Below are 24,146 nucleotides of genomic sequence, written 5' to 3'. Positions count from 1 at the left end.
AGAAGGACTACAAGTCCCAGCGTACCCTTCATCTCCTCCTCGTCATTGGTTGCATTGCTCTCCGTTGATCCCTGAGAGAGAGCGAGGGCGGGGGCCAGAGAGAGAGACACAAAGACAGAGACAGAGACAGAGACAGAAAGAGAGAGAGAGACACAAAGACAGAGACAGAGAGAGAGAGACAGACAGAGAGAGAGAGAAAGAAAAACAAACAGCAAATGAGAGATAGCAAAATTAATAGCACATATTGACCCAGTAGTCCAGAGAGTGGTTCAGGTGACAGGGTGGATTACCTTTTTCAATTCCACTAATAATAAGAATAATAATGCCAACTCAAATAATATCCAATACACTGAACAACAACGGCTCCCCTCACCTTGACACCGTCGGGGGGGTTGTGGACCACGGTGCTCTGGGATTCCTGAGGGGGCCACGGACAAACCAGTTAATGTGTGTTACTACATGGTGGGGGTGGAGAAGGAGGGGAGAACAGCAACTATGGATACCCCTTAGCTGCACGGAACCTCACCGATGAGGTCAGGGTTTAAAAAAATATATTGAGTACCCGCCCTTCCCCCCCCCTCTTCCGATCCAGGAAACTCGGGTCGCTGAGGAACACAGCCTTAAACGGGACTAGACAAAACACACCACTGTCACCACCGGGAAATTCAGCGCATGCCAGCAATGCTCGTGAATAGCCCGCGACAGGCTGGTAAAGGCGGCTGGATGACGGGAACGCTGAGGTCACGCCGTCGGAATGCCGGAGAGGTCAAGAGTGGAGGAGTTTGGATTGGGAACGCTGCCCTACTAGCCTAGCCTGCTTTTAAAAACAGAGAGAGTGCGCCGCCAGCGGAGCGTCGTGTGTGTCGGAGGGGAGAGTGCTCAGGGGGATTAGGCACACGGGATGCAGCCGGGACAGATGGGCGAGCGTTGCGTACAGCGGGGGCAGGGGGAGGAGGAGGATACGCAGCGGTAACAATGTGCACGAGATGTACAAACGCAAGTGGAGCTGTGCTCCATGCGGGACGAAGCCGGGCGGAATAAGATCAGCGTTTCACAACAGAGGCTCGGGTTCCGAGCATTGGGATATAGTCACCTCGCGGCCATATTAGCTCCCACCGAACGTGGTTCAGTTCCACCCCACCCAGCTAACCAAGATGGATCCGACACGGGCCGCTAGGCGAATAAGCCCCATCGGATGAAAAACTATTCAAGGAACACCTGTACTTGAAGTACAGAAATTGGCCACGTGGGGAATGAAGTGTGGGGTGGTACAACATAACTAGGTTAGAAATGGTTATGGGGAGGGGTTTTCATGTGGTTAAGGTCAGGGATTACGGATGTAGGAAAAGCAATATGTCACAGGGAAATGGATGGCGGTATTGTGCTAGTGTCATAGCTTCGGCGGGGGGGGGGGGGGGGGGGGGGGGGGGGGGGTTGGAGGAGGGTCTGTAAGGTAGCACTCGTCCCATAGCCATTGGCCATTGATTTGGTATCTCGTAACATTTGCAAAAAGTCAGAGACAATAAAAAATATAAAACGGTTGCTTCCTGCTGTATTTAAACACCGGAGCCACTCGCCCTGCCCCCGGCCGCCCAGTCCCATCCCCAGGATGTGATGCCGTTCCTCCAGATGGGTCTTAAGATACATCAGTAGGTCTCCGGGGACCTCCCTGCTACTTGAGCATGACAGCATCCTCACGGCGGAAAGCCTTAACGAGTCAACCACGACGATGTACTATAACTCATCATAAACGCTTCATTAATATTAAACAAACCGAACCAATCGTGACTTATAGATTTGATTTAAATAGTCACATGCTACATAGTACTAAATTATGATTTAAGAGCGCGAAGCATGGCCTCAACGGCAGAAGCCAAGCATATCGGTTGGGTCTACATGGTGTTATTAAGAGTTTGATTACTTTAGAGTAACGGATATACGATTGATTGGACGGTGTAGTATGAAAACATCCTATGCGTAATACTGCGAGTGTATCCGTTATTTTCATAAGTGGACACAATGGGAATCAAGGCCCTCGCACTACTTGGGTTATTGGCCGTGCTATCAAGCAGCATGGTTGCTAGTAGGTTTGTTGCTAGTAGGTTAGTTGCATTGCGGTTAGCCAAATAACAATCCATTGAAGGTTCAGAAGAGGCGGGGGGGGGGGGGGGGGGGGTGCTGGTGGTGTAGCGGGTTAGAAAGAAAGGCCAGCCATGACTCTACGGCGCTACTCGTGTTAGAAGCAGGATGGGGTTAGAAGAGGGGGAGGTGGCGGCGGCCTACTGTACCATCTGGGAGTTGGTTCCCATGTTGCTGTCTTTCAGGGCATTGATGGCGCTCACTATACTGTTCTTACTGTTGTTGGTCGAGGGCTGGGGGTGCGAGGCGGTGTGCACAGAGAGAGGAGGGCGGTGTGGGGGGGGGGAGGGTAGAAAAGGCACAAATGCATTAGATTCGCACAGCATTTAGGGAAAGATGTAAAAAGGGTGGGTGGTGGGTGGTGGGTGGGTGGGTGGGTGGTGGAGGACGGGTTGGTGGATGAAGGTGGGTGTGGGGGGGGGGGGGGTTGAAGGTGGGTGGGTGGGTCTTAGAGGTTGGGCCTATGTTGGCCGGAGCCCCCTGGTGCTGTTGGGAGCAGAGTGAGTAAATGGCAGGAGCCAAGTGGTGAGTGTAGCAGAATGGTCTTCCGGACCATCCTCTTTACCGCTCCACTAACTCTTCATGACTGGGCCACTTAACGGCACAGTGTGGATATACAACACACACTCTCCCCGGTCCCTGGGGGCGAACCACCAGAGGAGAGTGGAGCGTGAGCTGCAACAAGTCTGAGAAGAGGCCATTCTGTGGAGGCGTGTGTGTGTGTGTGTGTGTGTGTGTGTGTGTGTGTGTGTGTGTGTGTGTGTGTGTGTGTGTGTGTGTGTGTGTGTGTGTGTGTGTGTGTGTGTGTGTGTGTGTGTGTGTGTGTGTGTGTGTGTGTGTGTGTTGGGGGAAGACAGGAAGGGATAAACCTTTATTTTTTCAACCCCAAAACGAAACCTGACACTGGGATATAGATATATTTAAATACACAGATTGCATTACACTCGTGTGCTTGAAATAAGTGTAATTCAGATAAACTAAGAACGAAGAGAAAGGTACAGAGCAAGAGCGAGAGGACAGACAAGAGGAGAAGGAAAGAGAGCAGAGGAATCAAAGTAATGGGATTGGGCAGGCTTACCTTGGCTGAGTCGGACTTCTTGTTGAGTAAACTTTTGCATGCTGTAAAAGGAGGGAGAGAAAGAGAGAGAGAGCGCAGTAGAGGGACAGAGTATAAATTTCCCTGTGGACCGTGCTAGAAATTCCCAGCCTTTTGCCTTTTTTTCAGTATGCTTCAAATGGGCTCGAGAAAATCAGCCAGCCGTCGCTTAAAGCACAACCCAAATAATCAGACGGAATCTGATATCATTTTCCATCATTTTAAAACAATAACCCAACAAGTATAAGCATGCCTTCCCCTTCCCCGACGAAGAGCTACACTTCAAAATGAGGTGCGCGACGGCCTGGCAAATAGCCAGTGCCCCAACCAGCTTTAGATGGATCTCTGACTGGGTGTGTTCCGCGTAGGTTAACAGGATTTGTTACTAATTCCCATTATACACATCCAGTCACTGCCATCTGGGGATATAGGGGATGCAGCAGGGAGGGGGGGGGGTGGGGGTGGGTGGGCTGAGAGCTAAGTAAACTTTCTCAATCCATTTCCTGTCTGGCAGCCTCGGCGCGCGGGCCGAGCCGGCCGCCAGCGCTGACGAGGATGAGCCAGGTTCATTTAAGTCATTGATTTCCTTTAAAGGCCGCCGCCATCTCTCGTCAGGCTGGGGCTCCAAATACCCCCCCGTAGGCAATTTGCACTCCTTTGCTCGACGTATGCACGGACGGTCAGACGCACTCCACGAGCATGGAAGTGCGCGCACACATGCATGCACTTACATGTCATCACACACACACACGCGCACACACACACAAGCACACGCGCACACAATTGGATTCCTGAAATCTCTTACCTTCCAATGCAAAATAAAAGAGAGACAGCGAGGGAAAGGGTTGTGGGGGGGAGACAAGAGGGAACATTGACAAACAAAATAGAGGAAGGGGCATGGGGTTTCTTAATGAGTGTGCTCCTTAGCGCAATGCATAAGAGTAGAGGAACAGTGCATGGGCGTTTTCGCAACCAGACAGGGTCTTGTGGCATCTATCCGTGCTTCTGATGCTCTGCCGTGTTTGTACACAAACATGTTCCAATGCAAAATAAAGAGACAGGCAGGGAAAGGGTTGTGGGGGGGAGACAAGAGGGAGCATTGACAAACAAAAAAGAGGAAGGGGCATGGGGTTTCTAAATGAGTGTGCTCCTTAGCGCAATGCATAAGAGTAGAGGAACAGTGCATGGGCGTTTTCGCAACCAGATAGGGTCTTGTGGTATCCAGCCATGCTTCTGATGCCCTGCCGTGTTTGTACACAAACATCTTCCGTCTCGGTCACCCATGCAACATCCAAAAGGACAAACCAACGATACAAATTACAGCCTCAAGAGTTCCGAGCTTCCATTTTGCCACCAGATTGTGAGGGTGAGTGTGTGTGAGTGTGAATGTGAGTTGGCTAACGTGTGTTTACCCTGTTGTTTGGCTACGACTCTTACTACCGCAGCCAAGCATAGCAGCCGAGAACTCTCTAAAATGTGTACCTGGGTGACGCGCAAGATGGTGTAAAACATCAGAATAAGGATATGTACAGGGATGTTTATGACGCCCTTCAGCCCAGCAATAACGCTGTTGGAGAACATCCGGTGGCTTAATGGTGCAGCGTAAGTGTTAAACCACACAGGCCATTTCCATGCAACAAAACAGCCAGCCAGGCCTATCTGGCGGCCTTATCAATGAATAAATAAAATACGACACACAAATCAAATCATTCACATGCACGGTTGCAACAGTGTCGAGCCGACGTCATTGGGTGAGACGGAGCATCACATGCATCACCAATGAGAAGAGACGGGGGCAATGGGGAACTAGAAGAACTAAAAGGAGGGAGTACCAGGGGTCCAATCACAAGGGGAGGATTTAAAGAATAAAATAGGGGGGGGGGGGGGGGGGGGGGGAGAACGACGTTGAAGGGGGTGTATTCACAGAACTTACAAACTGGCGATGGGTCCCGGGCCTCCGCAGAATGGAGCAGCCCCAGGAGACGCAGGGCTCACACTCGCACAGTCAAACCACCACTTTCACTTCATTCTCAATGAGGGGTCCGACCCCTTTCGCTAGCCCGGCAAGGTGCGGGGGGGGGGGGGGGCAGATATCTACACTCCGTACCCTACTCTGCCTGTCCGACATACAGCTCCTGCTCTGACGATGACCCTCTCGGTGTGCGGTAGAGCAGAAGGAGATCCTCTGCTCCGGGTGACAAGCCCAAAAAGTGACAGAGAATCGCGTTCTGCTTTACCAAGTCTGATCCTAACAGCTGCTGAACCTCGGGGAGCCACCAGCGGAATCGCCGACCTTCACCATCCACCCCCACCCCAACCCCCACCCCCACCCGTTCCGCCCGTCTGGCAGAATGAGAGCGGAGCCTGTTTTGTTTTTTTATGACTTTACCAAACTTAACCGGGAGACTTCAATGCCCTTCGGTCCCACATTTAAATAAAGAAAAAGTCGTTGAACAGATGCGGGGGAGAGGAAGCGACATAAGGAGCAAAGGAAGGATGGGCAGTTGGCCGCCTGTCATCAAGCGACCTCCCGTTCCCCTTGTGTAGCTCTGGAGGCATTTATACACCTGGAGTGCTGAGCTATTGTATGTATTAGCTATTGTATGCTATGTGTTTACACATCAGCAGTATACCTCTGTAATACATCTTTTTTTTTTTCTTTTTTTTATCCTTTCCAATCAATGCAGCCTTCCACCAAAGCGGTCGATCACGCTAAGTGACGATGCAGCATTATTTTTTGGACAACGGCCGAATTTGTTTGGTCCTAATGCAATTAAGTTGCGTAAATGATATTAGAGTGACGATACGGAATAGAAAATGAGGCTAGACCGCATCAATAGCAGCGTTTAAGACCAGAATTCTCCAAGACACTCTGCTTGCGTATCTCTTCCAACCTTGCACACTGCTTTGGGTCAATTTGTGGTCCATGCTATATCTTATCATCTCCTGCATATCGCTTGTGGCACTCCCGCATCCTCAGGCTCCACCCCTCAGACGCCCCCACCCGGCCACCCCACCCCACCCCACACCAAACCCAGGTTCGACGATGGCAGCACGCCAACCCAGCTCCTGCAAGCCTCCCCTGAAGAGAGCCACGCCCCATCAGAGACCGTCCCAGCCCTGGCACGAGAGCCGGGGGGAGGGTGTCCAGACCAGTGAATCAGTGTGTACTGACGTGGTGGATGACACCTAAAATGCATGCGTGTTTGCATGTGTGGATGCGTTTAAGGTTTCTTACCGCAGAGGGACATAACTAGGCGTATGACGCGTAAAATGCATGCGTGTGAATGTGTGGATGCGTCTAAGGTTTATAACCGCAGAGGGACATACCAGACATGCTGTTGGGGTACATAGGTCCATGCTCCTAGTACAGCTCGGAGGCCGGTGCATAAAGCAACGCTAGACGTAAAGAGGAACCTTAAGTAGTGGCTGCACTACCGCTCCTCTAAACAAAGCCCAGTCCTCTTGCGGAAGGCATTTTTTTTTATCTGCCCACAATGAGCTGGTGGTGGCACAATGACTTGCTTTGCGCTTGAGCATATGCCACATAAACAATTGCACGGTGTCAGCTACTTTTGTTTTGTTTTCAAATAATGCATGCATGGGCTAACTGAATGTGGCCTGACTGGGTAGACCGTAGGGGGTTTTTTATCCATGCTTTGAATCTCACAGTAAGGAAATAGCCGTATTTGTTTGTGTACATCCTGTGTGCGTGTGCGTGTATTCGCCTGTGTGTGTGCGTGTGTGTGCAGAGACAGGAAGTGTCTGGGCGTTTCTCTGGGACGTACCTTCCTGAGCCAGCGAGGCCGTGGAGGAGGCGGCAGCAGCAGAGTTGGTATGCTGCCGGCCCACTATTGGACAAAAAGATGCTACAGTTGGGAGGCGCTGCATAGAGGTAACTCTGGTCTATGTCGTTTGGGGCCTGGCGCCGGGGCCACTACGGGCTGTGTACCCAACCCAGGATAAGCTAGCACCCCGGTAGTCGCCCAGGACCAGGGCCCAAACCTGGAACCCCGGGGTTTACTTAGTCGAAGGCTGAATAGTGGACAGTGAACCAGGGGCCGCCCCTCTAAACACGCTTATTGAGACGTGTAGTATTGGCACGGCGCAGTACGCACTACACCACTCTGGCACGCCTGCAGTAAACCTTCAATATGCAGACATTTGTAGAAGAGACAAGACACGCACTCCCTCCGTCGGAAGCTCACACACAAACAAACACTCACAGACTCCCAGGCCTCATCAGAAGGAGGGAGACTCGCAGACAGGGAGAGACATGTTAGCATCAACAGGGAAACAGCATCTGGTATGGTACGTTGCAGAATGTCACAGTGTTACGTTAGCTATAGTGTAGCCCTGGGAACACGTCACTTGTTTGTTTATTTCTCGAGTCTACACACACGTACACACACTAGAATAAACCCTTGTGGTTCTGTTATCTAGCGTGACAGATGGCTTCGAAAACAGTAGTTTGAGGAAACACTTCTACACGCGTTACTATGAGCATGAGATAATACGAGAGATATTACGGCTCCTATTCATATATGTACAAACACACAAATATATACAAGCAGGTAAACATATAATATATATAATTACGTGGGCATCAGACAGAGGTTAAGGGGACACTGTGTGTGCCAGGAACACCAACCTGAGAAGTTCCTAGACACCAGCATAGTGGTGAGAATGGCTCCCTGGGGGACAAAGAAAGAGGAAAGATGTTGACGGCACAATTTTACATTACCGTCAATTTCAAAACAAGAACGGGAGCGATAGAGAGAGACAGAGCGGGATGGCTTTGTGTGGGTCAGTCCACTTCATGTGCCATCCAGTCAACTCAACGTGTATTTCTGGGTCCATAGTGAGCCAGTGAGAGTGGAGAGAGTGACAGGGGTACGGGGGGTCCCCGACGGTACCTTGAGTTTCCGGCGAGCGTTGAACTTGCGGAGACACTCCACGGTCTCCTGCCTGTGCATCATGGACGCTACTGTGGAGCGTTGCTGTGGGAGGAGAGGAGGGACGAGAGCAGCTTTATAGAGACAGCATGTAAACTGTGTGGGTGTTGATTATTGTTAATCATATATTGCGGAGTGTGTGTGTTGATTATTGTTATTCATATATTGCAGAGTGTGTGTGTTGATTATTGTTAATCATATTGCAGAGTGTGTGTGTGTTGATTATTGTTATTCATATATTGCAGAGTGTGTGTGTTGATTATTGTTATTCATATATTGCAGAGTGTGTGTGTTGATTATTGTTATTCATATATTGCAGTGTGTGTGTTGATTATTGTTATTCATATATTGCAGAGTGTGTGTGTTGATTATTGTTATTCATATATTGCAGAGTGCGTGTGTTGATTATTGTTATTCATATATTGTGGAGTGTGTGTGTTGATTATTGTTATTCATATATTGCAGTGTGTGTGTTGATTATTGTTATTCATATATTGCAGAGTGTGTGTGTTGATTATTGTTATTCATATATTGCAGAGTGCGTGTGTTGATTATTGTTATTCATATATTGTGGAGTGTGTGTGTTGATTATTGTTATTCATATATTGCAGTGTGTGTGTTGATTATTGTTATTCATATATTGCAGTGTGTGTGTTGATTATTGTTATTCATATATTGCAGAGTGCGTGTGTTGATTATTGTTATTCATATATTGTGGAGTGTGCGTGTTGATTAGTGTTATTCATATTTTGAGTGTGTGTGTGTGTCTGTGATTTATTGCTGTGGCTGTGCGTTGATTATTCAGAGGCATTTATTGCCGTGTGTGTATTGATTATTGTTATGCTTTAATTGGAGTGTGTATTGATTATTGTTATGCTTTAATTGGAGTGTGTGTGTATTGATCATGGTTATTCTTTTACGGGTGCATGTGGGTGTGTATTGTTATATTTGTTAGTGTGCGTGTCTTCTCCCTCTAAAAGGTGGCGATGCCAATCTAAAAGGCTTTCCAGACGTGAGGAGACGGGGAAAGGGACCGGTACTTACGCAGACCCATGGGTGCTTCAGGGCCTGCTCGGATGTGATCCTCTTGGCCGGGTTGATGGTCAGCATCTGGTTGATCAGGTTCTTGGCCTCCGGGGTCACCGTGTCCCACTCGGGGGATGGAAACTACAGGAAGTCGGGGGAGGGGGTCGTCAAACGGGAATGAGAACGGAGGCGAATAGGAAAATCCAATAGGGGATGCTTCACTTTCACCCACGGTGAACCTAACTGCATTAGCGGCGTGTAGAGTGTGGTCGTGTCCTCCCCTCCGTACGGTACCATTACACTCATGTTTAGGGTCAATAGGACCAATGGGCTCCTCCAAAGGGGATACAATGCAATGGAGGAATACAATGTTGTAAACACCTGGCAGGTTCTCTCCCAGACTGTTCATAACAAGCGGCCACATGACGAAATATGGCGAATTACGAGAAGCCTTGGACTGAAGTCAACAAATTGGAGTTTGCGCAACGTAACAAACTCCCATTTTTCATCGATTAGGAGTCTTTGGCTCCTTAACTTTTTAAACGTTTCAAGTATTTCTTGCCATGACCGGAAGAGCAGTCCCAACCCTAATTCCCGTCATCTGGAGAAAGCGCATTAGGAATAATAGATACTAATTGCTTAAAAATGTTCCACTCAAAGCCTATGGTTGCATTTCTGACAACCGAATGGCATTTCCAAAACCCTTTTTCCCTTTTCAATTACAACCTTTTTCCACAACATTATGATCCATATCCTATTCCCCCAAACATCGTTCAAGATAATATCCGTCTAGTCGCTGTGAACATGGATAGGATAATCAAGAATATTTGAACAAAACTCCTCAGAATTAACCTAAGTAGGAGAGAGTGCGCTTTAAAATGTATACAACGGTGAGTCAACTAGTTCTTCTGGTTTGGGGCATCAGCCTGTTTGTTTGCAGTACTAACAACACCTCTACTGTCTATAGACCGAGGCTGAGATCCCGAGACGTAGTCTGGAAGTGGCCTTGTAACTTGATTAGCACTGAGACCCACACGATATCCCTATACCACACACACACACACACACACACACACACACCTCTGCAATGCGTCAGGGAGGCCCAGCTAGGATCAATAGCACTAGACCACCTCTCAATCGGCCACTATTAAACATTCACCAACCCGCTCGCAAAACCCTCACAGCGCCGCCCTTTTCACTGACATTTACGCACACACACACACACACACACACAGGGTCATAAATTAGAACATAATATATTCACTTTTGGAAAATAACGATTTATAGCACAATATTGCTTTCAAAATCTGTATTCCTCAATAACCCTTAATACCGCAATATGGATGGTAGGAGACATTCCATTAATTTTACTCCCTGCACATTCCAAACACAGGGCTGTGGCTGGATCACATGTGATAAATCTCCCTACAATCAATGTAGATTACACAACTGCGTGCCAAGATATGACAACGTGTCGATAGGATGCCACCGGAGCAGGTAATAAAACGACAGATCTTGAACCGTTGCCAAGGCTTAATGGCCATAGCACACACACGCACACATAGGCTAACAAAAGCACACGCACACAAACACAAACACACACACACACACACTCACGTCGTAGGCCCCGGCTTTGATCTGCTGATAGAGCTTGTGTTGATCCTCGTCCCAGAATGGAGGGTATCCCACCAGGAGGATGTAGAGGATTACACCTGGCGGGGGGGCAAGAGACACAGAGTCAGTGAGGTAACCGGGGAGGAGCTCAGCATACATCGCCCTGGTCCTGGACCCGGGGTCCGGAACCTTCTTCAGTGGGTCCAGCCATAATCGTTTAATTACATGAAACGGTTCAAAGAAGCCCAAGAAGGGGTTGTCCTTCAATCAATATTCCTCAATTTCTCGGAAAAGGTCTTCACTCACTGCTAGTTAGACATGATGTTAAGGCTGGAAAGAATTATAGATTTTCATCATCCCTTTCTTTTATGGTCTATTCATGATGGTAGGCACTGGTATTTTGGGAAAGAAGTTTTTGTATTGGACCTGAAATTGAACCCAGCTTAGGGACTTTGTCCAATGAAAATTTTGTACACAGTATGTTGGGTAATTATTTTTTAAATATTTTGCCATTGCGGTCTATATTCAGCCCTGTTGGCCAGTCACATGCATCACTGACAGAGCCAAGTAAGGCTCTAAAGCCTTAGGTTCCTGACCACTGTGCTAGTCAGACTGCTTAGTCAGCCTTGGGAGACCGAAAGCTGAATTCAAGCAACAGACAACAAGCAACAGACAAGTCGGACAACGTGTCCTATCGACACGTTGGCAGTCTGCTTAGTCAGAATTGAGAGACTGAAAGCTGAATTCAGGCAACAGACAAGTCCTCCCAAGATTTCATGGATAAGGCATTCAATGTGTCTTTTGATCAGACACGTGTGGGACAATGAAATGGCTGCAGAAGCCTCCAATGTTTTAGATCTTCTCTGTGGACCTATTAAACCAGAACATTTTGCTCAATGTGAGAAAGGCAGTGGGAAGATAGAGAGATGAAATTCTCACCAAACCAACCATGAAGACAGCCTGCTATGTCAGTAAAACATCATTCAACAGCTCATTCGACCATTGTTTTGTTTTTGTTTTGTAGGACTTACCACAGGCCCAGATATCCACAGGCTTTCCATAGGGGTCCTTCCTCAGGACCTCAGGGGAGAGATAGCCAGGGGTGCCCGCAAAGCCTGCCAGATCACAAATGAAAGCAAAAGAATGAGGTTGATTTCATCCTACAGATCAGGGTTTGCATTGAGGGAGGACTGTTTGATAACAAGAGCATGGTCATTTTGTGAGTAAACTCCAGGAAACTCTCCAGGAAACTCGAAAACCAACCAAGTTCTAAAGGCATTGCCCCTGGCAAAAGCACCGACACCAAAACATCTTTGTTGACAGCATGTGGGAGCATTTGTCTTTTTACAATGGCAACCCTCGTATAATATTAAATGAGGTAGGCATCATTTAATATTGATGTATGCATACTCATATGAAAGCATGAAGGCTACGGATGATGGTTTAAGTTTGAGGCCCTGGCCATCAATGCGTATTCCTGCGAATGTGAGTGTGCATTTTTGTGAATGTAGGTGCCAACTATGTGGTGCTGTACAGCAGACACAATACAAGATCAGATAAAGATTGGCCACAGGGAGCAGGTGAGCGAGAGAGAGGACTTCTTACCGAACCAGGCCTGCTGGTCTCCCTGGACCTCAATAGCCAGGCCAAAGTCCGCCAATTTCACTGCAGCTCCCTTCATCTTACTGGCCAGCAACAGGTTCTCGGGCTGGGGGACACACACACACACACACACACACACACACACACACACACACACACACACACACACACACACACACACACACACACACACACACACACACACACACACACACACACACACACACACACACACACACACACACAATAAATCATGCATGCAACATTAGAAAGTGGGTGGTGCGTTAGTGTGTACATGCAGTAAACGGGCGGGTGCAAGTTTGAGAAAAGAAAAGGTGATGGACGGAAAAACGAGGAAGTAGTGGAGGATGAGTGGCTGAGTGGTCTCCCCATGACGCCTTATATGGGCATGGGTTCGTAGCCATGGAAACCACTTGGGAGTCATTTAGGCAGCACTGCAGACTCCATTCTAAATGGAAAGTGTGTTGTTGGTGTGAGGGAGAAAGTGGGTGCGCGTGTGTGCGCGTGCGTGTGCGGGAGATGCGGTGTTCTAAATGGACGCTGTTTGGGCAGTCCAACATAAAGAGCTGCAGTAAAAGCCCACTCAGGATAAAAGGCCAACAAATCAGAGAGACAGCACCGGAGGTAATAGTGTTATTCTCTGGCTACAAGTGTGCTAACATGCGCACCCATACAGAGACACATGTTTTAACAGATTCCCCCTGGTTCTGAGATTCAACCCCCCCCCCCCCCACCCCCAGCAACACTTAGGGTGAATAATGATATAAATATTAATGTCATTATTTTAGCGGCATTTCATCCATTATTAAGGTGCAAATCGGGAGAAGAAGAAAAAAAAACGAGAGACAACCAAGAACCCCTCCCCCGTCACTGCACAGCTGATGTGATGTCATGCAAGTTGTCATGGCAACCACTCGCAGTTCATCCATGCCATCAAGCCTCTCATAATGGGCCCCTTTGCAAGACACAGCAGAGGCTGTGCACGGAGCCAGCCCTCTCACTATCACGATCTGGGAGACTAAGTGTGATTGCACGCTGTCCGAATATCCTCATTTCCCTGCTACAGGTGAGGGTTAACCTCCGGCTAACGTCTCACGCACACACACAGCAATAATCAATACGCCCACACAACACACAAACGCACGCACACACACACACACACACACACACAGCTGTGGTCAAGGACAGACATGTAATCACTTGACTGAGGCAGATAGAGGGAGAACAAACAGGAGAAGAAAGACATTTGAAGAGGTGGTGGTGGTGGTAGGGGGGGGGGGAAGGCAGAAACACAGAGACGGAGCAACCCAGAGCCATCCATGCGTTGCCATGGCCACGAGCTAAGGTGTGTGTGTGTGTGTGTGCGCGTGTGTGCGGTCGTCACGGCAACGGGCAGCCACTCACCTTGAGGTCCCGGTGCACAATATCATGCTGGTGGATGTGATTGACGCTCTCCAGGATCTGGCTGATACACTGACTACAGAGACAGACGGACAGACACTTCAATGTCATTGATCCACTTGGAGGACGTGGAATTATGGGAAGAGCAACTTCATGTGACCCTTTTTTGTAAAAACAGACACTTGGTTGTACTGAGTTGGGGGGGAAAAAGGAAAATGCTACATATACTTCTATATGCTGTACATTTTCCATCATATTCAATGAAGAACAATATTTCCGAATGGCAAACATCTTATTAAACTACTGATGTAGATATAAATGCTAAAAAAAATAAATAATAATAATAATAATTTAAAATGCAACATCTCCAGGGGGAAAGCTAGCTGACCTTCGGCTAGCCGGCCTCAAGCTACCTGGCCGTTGGCCCTGAACTGGAGGATGAAACACCCAGATAGAACCAGACTAATAAAGCATATTTAAAAGTGCGGTTGGGAGAGAAAATGGGTAATGGTGTGCGAGTTATTCAATTGAATCAGATCTCTGTTTCTTGTAAACCTCATTATTTTTATGGTTTTTAAAGACTGGTGCGCAAACATAAAAATCTATAAAACATTAAAAGGTTGACATGTCAACTGATAAACTATTAAAAAACGTGTTTGATTGTTCCCCCTTTATAAAGCCAAGACCTTAGAAGGATAACACAGGACTGCCAGCCGAATGCTGGGGTAATGGCTGAGTGGATTAGCCAATGAGTACCAACGGTGGCTATTCCACGCAGAAGTCTAAATTAAACCAGCCCTTCCAATCATAACAGTAGCATTGACGCAGTGAGATTTACAAATCTATATAGAATAATGAAAAAACATGCAACATAGTGGGTGGATGCAATGCAGCACAAAACTGATCAAAACCAAGTTCAGTTTTTCCTTTGTGGCAGGACAGTGAAGAGACAGGAAGACATGTTGGAGAAGACACAGGGATAACATCTAGCAAAGGACCACAGGTGGGAATCAAACCCGGGTCGCCACGAAATGCATCCCGTACACGTTACCCGCGTGTTGAAGCAGCGAGTGACGCCTAGGTGGTGTATTTTAGGAAGCCTGGTCTGAAACCCCTTCATGACGGGCAAACAGTTTGCAGCACAAGGCAGCGGCATGTGAGGGTCTCTAAAGGTTTGTGAGGTCGAAGGTCGCGCTGAGCTTAGGACGTCAGAGAGGGACCGCAGCCTGTGGGGGTCGCAGTAATGTTCTTCTGTTGTGTGTGTTCCTCTCTATAGCCCCCCAACCCCCCCATGTGCTTTAACAGATAAAGACCCTCCTAATCCAATTATACAGCAGACTTAATAAGCTGTAAAACACACGGCCGCAGTGGGGAGGAAGGGCTGCTGTAGGAAAAGAGGACCAGAGAGATGAGAGAGAACTAAAAGAAGAATTCTGAAATATGGAAGAGAGGGCGGATAAGGTCTCCAAGGAGTGAAAGACGGAGATGAAGGGCGAGAGAGAGAGCGAGAGCGAGAGAATACTGATGCACTTGTTGATGAGGGGAATGCTGCTGCTGCAAGGAACACTAGCAAACCAAAAATGATGCTAGTTTGTGTGTGTCTATGGTGTATACATATGTGAATCATGATGGCAATAAGCATCCTATGTATCCACGCATGCGTCTATCGCAGCTCCCCTTTCTGCACGTGTTGTGTGCGCGCGTGCGTCTGCCAGCCGTGGTGCAGTGTCACTGCAGCACGCACTAATTCATTCAGTCTCTGTGTGTGCATGTGTGTCATACCTGGCATCGGCCTCACTGTAATACTCCCGGGCCACAATGTCTTCGAAAAGCTCCCCTCCTGTCACCCTGAGAGAAATGAGAAGCGAGAGACAAAAACAAATAGCGAGAGAGAGAGAGGGGAAGGAGAGGGGTAGAAGAATAGAAGGAGGGGGGAGAGAAACAGGGCGGTTGGCTTACACAAACAAGCTACAGTCAGGGATATAATCTCAAATGTCAAGGCATGCATGCCCGTTTAGGTGCACGTGCTTGTTAAGAATATACTCACAGGTCGAAGACAAGGTAATGAAAGCCTTCCTCTGAAATGCTGTCATGGAGTCTCACTGAGCAGGGAAGGGGGGAGAGAACAAGTGTAAGGCGGGGGGGGGAGGGGTGTGTGTGTGTGTGTGTGTGTGTGTGTGTGTGTGTGTGTGTGTGTGTGTGTGTGTGTGTGTGTGTGTGTGTGTGTGTGTGTGTGTGTGTGTGTGTGTGTGTGTGTGTGTGTTCCAAGTGGGCCGGGTGATAACAGTGACCAACATAATAACGTCACAGATTTTACAGTTAACTTTGTCCATATATTTATACCTTTGTAAAATACAGAAGCACGGTAGTGGAGGCGTACAAGTCCCTTTTTTGCAAGTCACTTTGGATAAGCTTGTCTGATAAATGACTATCAATGTAAATGCATTGTACCTGAACTGTACCTGTGGCTCAACCCTGACACCGGCTCCTGTCCAGGCCATGTATTTAAAACAGTTATGTAAAGCATCTCTGTGTTGTGTAATGAGACAAGGACGACAGCCCCCGCAACCAAGAGCTCTAACTAAATGCTTGCTTTCTTTCTTACTACTCCTCCTCCTCCTCCTCCTCCTCCTCCTCCTCCTCCTCCTCCGATTCCCCATCTTCTCGCTCGCTTCCTCCATCTGCCTCTCTCTCCTACTCTCTCTCTCACTCTCTCTCTCTCCCTCCCTCCCTCCCTCGCTCTCTCTCTCTCTCTCTGTCTCTCTCTCTCTCTCTCTCTCGCTCTCTCCTGCTCTCTCCCACTAACTTTCTAAGTCTGCCCCTCTCAGCGGTTTTTGGGCTGGAACACAAAGCCAGCTCCATTCTGTGCCATTCTTACACAGTCCGTGCCAAACCAAGGGCTTGAAACCCTTTTATGCGATCCATGCTGACAGCCCACTCTGACCGTCACCTTTAGCCTGAGTGTGCGTGTGTGTGTGCGCATGTCGAGAACTAAATCCATTGGTGCGGGGCTACTGGACTCAGAATGATTGAATTATAATCCGCACTGTTCCTCTTTTACCAAATCCGTCATCCTTGCATGTGTTGCAAATTCTGCATGAGACCGGCGAGTCTGGGGGGGTTGGGGCGCCCATGACAACATCTTTAGTACATAATGGGATGGGTAAGGCACGCACACACACATACAGACAGACAAATAAACATGCACACACACGCACATATACACAGAAGCTCACCAATGTTGGAGTGTTTCAGGAGGCGGCAGATGCGAGCTTCCCTCTCCAGTTTCTGATGGTCTGAAGGAGGGAGAAAGGAAGACAGAGTCCTCTGTTAGGATCAACCGCAACAGCAGAACACAGACACAACATGAAATTGGCCAAAAGTGAGAGCCAAACAGGAAGCCACTACGGCCCCTTGTTTATATGTACCAAATTGATAAGAAAGAGCCAAAGCTACTGACTTCTGCAATCCGAGTTGCAGTGTGGCGTTCAACTCGGTTTCCTGTCACTGTACACAGATGAGTGGCGGGAAAGAACACGCAAACCGAGTGAAAATACCAAAAGAAGTGTCCACAATGACGTCGGACTAAGGCCTGGGTGGATTCTCTGGGCAGCAGCAGGTGCTTTGGATAGGGCCCGGTGGAGCCACCTCCTGACACCATGTCTGTCATGCAGAGCCTGACAACCTGCCATAACCTCCTGTGATGATTATTAATACGACCGGTCCAAGTGTCATGGGGATTGGAGTTGTAGACATACGACAGACGGATGTGCAAATAAGGAAGGTGAAGATTGTTCTTGCATTTTGAGAGGCCTCAACGCACAATGTTTAACCAGTAATGACACTTGATCACATCAACACAAGCGCACACACGCGGAGCTGTTTGTGAACCGTGTGTGCGTACCGCGTGTGTGTGTGTGTGTCACATGCATCCCGGTGGACTTTGTGGGCTCCGTGAGAGTGCGGAAAAATCACTCGGAGCTGCCATCGCCCCTCACCATTAGCAACAGCTACGTAGGCAAGGTCAGGGGTCACCCAGGGCTACCACTGATGAAAAGGCATGAGTCAGGTTCTGTGCCTCCAAGTGTGTTATGTACCGTGTCAGGGCTTTGACGATATGTGTGAACATTGCATTAAAAAGCTGTACCAATTCTAGTTAGGCTCTGAAATTAACACTTAACTTTCCTTAAGCAGATTAGATCGTTTTTCTTCCCATGGTATCGTACAGTTTTCATGGTTGTTAGAACAACCATAAGCTCAGTGTTACTGCAATATAAAAAGGAATTAAGCTGCAATTTTATTCTGAATAAGTCATATAATACATTATTTTCCTTCATATCCTCCTTGACATGGCCGTGAAGCTGATTCAACATCCCCTCATGCCCTTTCGCTAACCTTCTCCGTTCTCTCACTTGATCGCTCCCTCTCCCTGCCACTAGTGCTACTACTTCTATTCTTGCTATACCGCCCCTCTCCATCACAAAAAAACAGGTGTGAGTTACTCTTATCAAAGAGGGAGAGAGAGAGCCAGAGACATGGGTGGGTAGGAGGAGAGACTGAGACATCAGCTTTCTTATAAATTACTCCAGTGATGAGAGCGAGACACAGAGAGAGAGACAGATAGAGAGAGGATTACACAAGACGTTTATTTGCACTGAGAGGATCACAGCTCCCCTTTTTGCGCGTGTTGTGCGCGCGCGTGTGTCTGTCAGCCATGGTGCAGTGTCACTGCACCACGCACTAATTCATTCAATCTCCTATTTGTTGGTGTGTGTGTGTGTGTGTGTGTGTGTGTGTGTGTGTGTGTGTGTGTGTGTGTGTGTGTGTGTGTGTGTGTGTGTGTGTGTGTGTGTGTGTGTGTGTGTGTGTGTGTGTGTGTGTGTGTGTGTGTGTGTGTGTGTGTGTGTGTGTGTGTGTGTGTGTAATTACTCCCACTTCCTGCTGCTTTCTAATTGGCCATCTGCTTTACTGTGGGGCGGGCCTACAGCCATCTTACATCGGCACACCAAAGGTTGATTGGACCACCTCCCACAACACACACCAATTAAGAAATTAATTCAAAGTTTTTACAGATATTACAACACCAGATATGCTGAATTGTAAACATATGACACCTTGAATATTGTTATTAAACACACTCATTCAAACCGGTGTAATAATCAGTTGTAATAATCAGTAGCTCCTTCTCTCCCCACCCCATCCCAAGATTACTGCAGTATTTTCTAGAGCTTTGAGAGTCTTACCCGCTAGGCCACTCGTCAGGTCACACTGGCCCTGTCAAGCAAAAACAGACACACAAATCCTAACAGACACATTGCCTGCTCGCGCATCGCTTGCTCCGAGTGCATGGTGTGTCTGTCTGTCTGTCTGTGGGTGTGTGTGTATGTATGTGTGTGTGTGTGCGTGTCTGTTTGCCCTGCAGAGTCAGTAGAGTCATGAGTGACATTACCAACCCCTTTCCGTCAACATTGCAGAACGTCACCTCCCTCCCAGCGTGGCTGTGCGCGGCATTAAGTCATCCCTCTACACTCCTATCCAGCTTTCATCACCCTTGCATTCCCACCAAACAGACACATGCACATCAGGCATAGAGCCGCTCACGCATGTCTCTACACATCTCAAATGAGCCAACAGATTATGCTGAAGCGATGTTTCCCTTATGAGTCTGTGACTATTGACCTAAAAACACTAACAACTAACAATCACATCATTCCTGGGTCTTTGAAAAGAAACACCCTGTACACGCGGTGTGCTGTGCCCCCCCCCTTCAGAATATGGCACTGTGACACAGGCCCTCACAAAGCACGCCGTTTTTTTGCCAGAGACAGACAGGCCCATGCCAACAGGCACAGGCGACAACAGGGCAAACAGGGAGGCGCCTATAGAATCCTTGGGGTCTTAGGTCTCTTAGTGCCTGATGACATACATTTGGCATAAGTGGATTACCCTCAATACACACCAATCCCCCTCAGCCGTCAGAGGCAGGCGGGATGGACGGATGGAGGGAGAAACATGGATTGGCCGAAGACCGTAAAAAAGGCAGAGCGAGGATAAAAGGCAAGAGTAGGGTCGCGATAAAGAAAATCTATTAAGATTCCCTTCTTTTTTTTATTTGTAGGCAGAGGAAGGAGAGAAGAGAGAAGTGCGTGTGCGTGTGGTGGGGGTGTACCACAAGTAGGATGACCCAATCCCGTCACCTCTGTCCAACCCACCATACACCACACAAACCTCCCGAGGATACTGAGAGAACCAATATAACCATTAGAGCACATCCTACACAAAGCAGTCGTGCACATACACACAAACATGGCCTGGGCCGAGCATACACCAACCCAGCCTACGTGTGTTGAGGCAGGAGTCAGCATGAGACTAGGCGCACGCAGGGCTTAGAAAATAACTCTCCAGAAGCAAGCAACTATGGACTCCGCAGCCCCATCCCATACACTAAGCTGTTATACCAGTGAGTTGTGGAAAGGAGGACATTGACAAAGAAAAGAGATTGACTTTTTCAACACTGCTGGTGTCCTGTAGGTTAGTTCACAACCATGTCACAACACTTCTTGAGCAAGGTCGTCAGCAAAAAAAGAAAAGCTTATTGGATCCAATAATCAATTTATTTAGACGACAAGCTAAACTGTACATGTGGGTGAGTGAGTGATTGAGGAGAAGAGAGATTAGAGTTACCTCTAGCAGACAGCTTCTTAGTGTTGATGATTTTTGCGGCATATTCTTGTCCTGACGACTTCTTCACACACCTACGCACCACTGAAAACGCTCCCCTAAGCAGAAGGAGCAGGACAAAGAACAGTTACATTTGGGTGCAACAATTGCACTCACATGCAGACATCTGTGCACATGCACACAGACACACACAGTGACATTTGAGATTGGGTCAACGCGCGTGACTCGGGTTGTTTGTGTATGCTAACCTTTCTCTGTCTCTCTCTATTTGTATCTCCCTCTCACACATACAAGTAATCACACATACACACACAAACTTTTAGGCATTATTAATACTGCAATGTTAGTGTATACTGCCCAAGGAACCAGTGTGTTACACAACAACTGATCCAATCAAATGTGAATATTTGGATCTGGCCTGTGTATAATTATTTAAAACATGTGGTGGCTGATCCTTGACAGGCACTTGAAGTGATAACATTCATTCATCAGACTGTTCATAATTTGGCCTATGGCTACATAGTAGTGTGTGGTCAATATTGGCTGTGATCCAAGAACTTCCTTATGAAATGAACAAATTAATTCAATGCGGGCATTTTGTTCTTGAATACATCTATTTAATTATGAAAGAAGTAGGCTATAGCACATTTGGGTCGTCATCGTGGTCTGTATGACGAAACTCTGAGCGGAGACTGTCCTCTGCTACCTTCGTTTTTGCACTTAGCTTCAATTATTTAGAGGTGGCAATAGAGGGGGAAACGAGAAGATAGCATGCTTTAGAGTGAGAGGAATTCAGATAAAGGCGCAGAAGGGCAGACATTGGCCATCATCAGACATAGGTATCATTCAGAGTCAAAGCCTTTCCGAGCTCCAACGTCGAACACTAACCAGACAGACAGATAGTAGGCCTTAAAGCTGCGACAAATCAGAGCGACGGTTTGTATCGCCTAAGCAATATATTATATCCCCTCACGAAATAATCAAAGTCATTGACGGCTGTCAATTACCCGACGGTCAAATATGGGGCATAGACAAATCTAGTGGTGAATTACGGTCGCATCGCTACATGTCAGGTTGAGGTTTAGGTTAGATAACGGGCGGATGAGGAAAAGTACCGGCCAAAAACAACAGATGCTGATGTTGAGGTGGCGGCCCGGTTTTCTTGCCGTCATCTAAATTCCGAGAATCCACGTCACTAGCTTTTACACGTTAAACGCCGAATCGCCATTATGGTGGTTCATTTGATCTGCTGGACTTTAACTGCATTAAAGCCGCGCAATGACAATTAGTGTGTTGATAACTGTCGCACACGCCAGCTGTTGTGCGGCGAACGCACAGGATTTATGATGCGAGCAGAAAGCAATAAATAACTGCACAACTTTCCTGACTAAAAATATGGATAGGACGCTTCTCCGCAGCTGCTCAGACAGAAATCGTCGGCCTAGTAGTGCCGACTCAAGCCTGTGGTCTACGGTGCGCACACGAAGCTGTCATACATGGACCCAGCGTGCCGCGAAATGTCAGAGCAGGGCTTTTGCTCCAGCGCATCTACCGCCCGCTGACGCGTTCGCCTCACCGCAGCGATACGACCGCCGAGACGACGCAGCAGACGCTGTCCATCGAGACCGTCGAGATGTGTTAACTTTCACACGATCCGTGAGCTACTGAAACACCGTCAACAAGCTAACCTAGCCCCTTGATCGATATATCAGCGTAACGTTGTAGCTTGTGGCTAGCTAGTGCGCTATCCATCAGGCGTGAATGCGGGGAGCACGGTTAGCTAGCCTAATCACGCAGCCCCGAGTGAGGCGTTTAGCCCCGACCACGACGCAGGAGCCTCGTCTGCCTCGGAGGCTTCTGTCAACGCATAATTACGATGGGTTGATTGCAAAGTCTATCCCGACTCATTAACCGGTTGTTTGTTTAGCTAATACCAGCTAGCGGGCACACCACTAGACAACATGTATACTGTTAAGCAGGGTTGCGGGGGTGGGGAAAAAAACGACAAGGCAACACGGTGCATTACGACAGCTGCTTACTTCCCGAGCTCTTCGTAGAGTTGGTACTCGTCGGTAAACCTGGTCGAAGTCACGATTGTAGCCATGGTTAATCTGTAAGAGTAGAGCTCCGTGCCTCAGGGTACGACAGCGGCTTGCTCTCGTACACAGTCCGGGGGAGGGAAGCCTCCAACAGTGGAGTAGTACCTTACTGACAGGCAAAGCTGAAGAGACTAGAGGAAAAGCAGAGACGGGAGGGGTTGCAGAGCGCAGGAGGTAGGTGTGTGTACGTGCGTGCGCCAATGCTCGTGCATCCGTGATGGGTTGAAACCTCGCGAGAACACACTCATGCCGTGTCAGAGCAAAGACTAAAACCTCTAGTTCAATGAATTCATGGAGAATTTGGTATGCGGTGTCTAAGTCTGAGGCAAATATTGTTTTGAGGGTAGATTAAAAAAAAAACATATACAGCTTGGCTTCTGTCGAATTGTGCACCATTGTTCACACATTCTATATTGTTCACAGTGTAGCTTATTGCACACAATGTAAGACAACAAAGTAGGCTGCTACTACTACTGACAAAAACATCACGTTGTTGGCCCTGCAACACAAGTAAGACACCAATCGCATATGCATGTACGATTAACATACGATTTACATTATGCACACACATGGATGCACATATGTGTATTCACGCACACAGCCAAGGGATCAGTCACAATCAATGCAGTGGGGCAATTCTGACCTGCTCTTTGGGCATTGGTATGCATGCGTGTATGAAAGACAGAGGGGAGGAGGTTAGGAGGAGTATAAGGTGACTACTATATCAGATTTCCACCTGTTTTCCACAGTGTAAAGTCTGAACCCTGGCGGCGCTAAAAGATGATGTCACAGAGAGAGCCAGAGTGCTTTGCTAAATGTTTAATGTGGTATCAGTCATAGGCCAACAGAAGACAGGCATGTGGGGGGAGGAACAGCCCATTAAGCAGTAGAGTTACAGGTTGAATGTGTGTGTGTGTGTGTGTGTGTGTGTGTGTGTGTGTGTGTGTGTGTGTGTGTGTGTGTGTGTGTGTGTGTGTGTGTGTGTGTAATTGCCTGTTCAGCACTCTGTCACAGAGAAGGAAAAATGGGACAGAGCATGGTCATGTCAAGATAGAGAGAGAGTGAAAGAGAGAGAGAGAGAGAGCGAGAGACGTCGTAAAAGGATCTTGCGCCAGTATCCAAATGCAGGGTTTGGGGCATAGGATCTGAATGTCGGAACGTAGGGAAAATAGCAACAGTGCAAAGCCGCATCTGCAAGTTCTGAGGCGATAGGAAGTGAGGCATAGGGTGTGAGCGTTAACAACCTATGCGTTAACATGCTCTGTGTGCATGTGTTTCCTGCAACACCGTGTATGTATTAGCAGGCGAGCGAGCATCAGAATGCAGGCTAGCGCTTGCCCTGTCGTTCTTACATGCTAACCCTGGCACATCTCCTCCTCCTCCTCCTCCTCCTCTTCCTCCTCCTCCTCCTCAGCCTCCACACTAGTTATATAATCATGAACTCTGCAGCCTTTGGTATCTCACCCTGGCCACACACTGTGCCTTATCGACTTGACTGGAGACACAGTAACG

General features: G+C 48.0%; 1 protein-coding gene across 8 annotated transcripts in view; it reads right to left on the bottom strand.

Annotated features, from left to right (window-relative positions):
• The window catches only part of camk2g1 (calcium/calmodulin-dependent protein kinase (CaM kinase) II gamma 1), a 31,277-nt gene extending 8,417 nt beyond the window's left edge, over positions 1-22,860 (bottom strand). For 3 of the 8 annotated variants that reach the window (XM_030339323.1, XM_030339324.1, XM_030339327.1), the window contains exons 1-17: positions 22,575-22,860; positions 20,539-20,633; positions 17,091-17,150; positions 15,902-15,956; positions 15,637-15,702; positions 13,858-13,930; positions 12,436-12,538; positions 11,862-11,945; positions 10,834-10,928; positions 9,235-9,357; positions 8,152-8,235; positions 7,887-7,929; positions 7,024-7,086; positions 3,218-3,258; positions 2,289-2,372; positions 374-418; positions 26-71 (exon numbers count right to left, since the gene is read on the bottom strand). In XM_030339323.1, coding sequence (XP_030195183.1) covers positions 26-71; positions 374-418; positions 2,289-2,372; positions 3,218-3,258; positions 7,024-7,086; positions 7,887-7,929; positions 8,152-8,235; positions 9,235-9,357; positions 10,834-10,928; positions 11,862-11,945; positions 12,436-12,538; positions 13,858-13,930; positions 15,637-15,702; positions 15,902-15,956; positions 17,091-17,150; positions 20,539-20,633; positions 22,575-22,639 — 1,225 coding nt within the window. In that variant the 5' untranslated portion in view covers positions 22,640-22,860. The remainder of the gene's footprint in view (positions 1-25; positions 72-373; positions 419-2,288; positions 2,373-3,217; positions 3,259-7,023; positions 7,087-7,886; positions 7,930-8,151; positions 8,236-9,234; positions 9,358-10,833; positions 10,929-11,861; positions 11,946-12,435; positions 12,539-13,857; positions 13,931-15,636; positions 15,703-15,901; positions 15,957-17,090; positions 17,151-20,538; positions 20,634-22,574) is intronic. The other 5 variants (XM_030339326.1, XM_030339329.1, XM_030339325.1 and 2 more) reach the window with 3 other exon arrangements.
• Between the last annotated feature and the right edge of the window lie 1,286 nt (positions 22,861-24,146).

This window comes from Gadus morhua, chromosome 18 (genome assembly GCF_902167405.1).
Source record: "Gadus morhua chromosome 18, gadMor3.0, whole genome shotgun sequence".
Classification (NCBI taxonomy): domain Eukaryota; kingdom Metazoa; phylum Chordata; class Actinopteri; order Gadiformes; family Gadidae; genus Gadus; species Gadus morhua.
The sequence above is the reverse complement of the archived record's forward strand: the minus strand, read 5'-3'. Positions and strand labels throughout refer to the sequence as shown.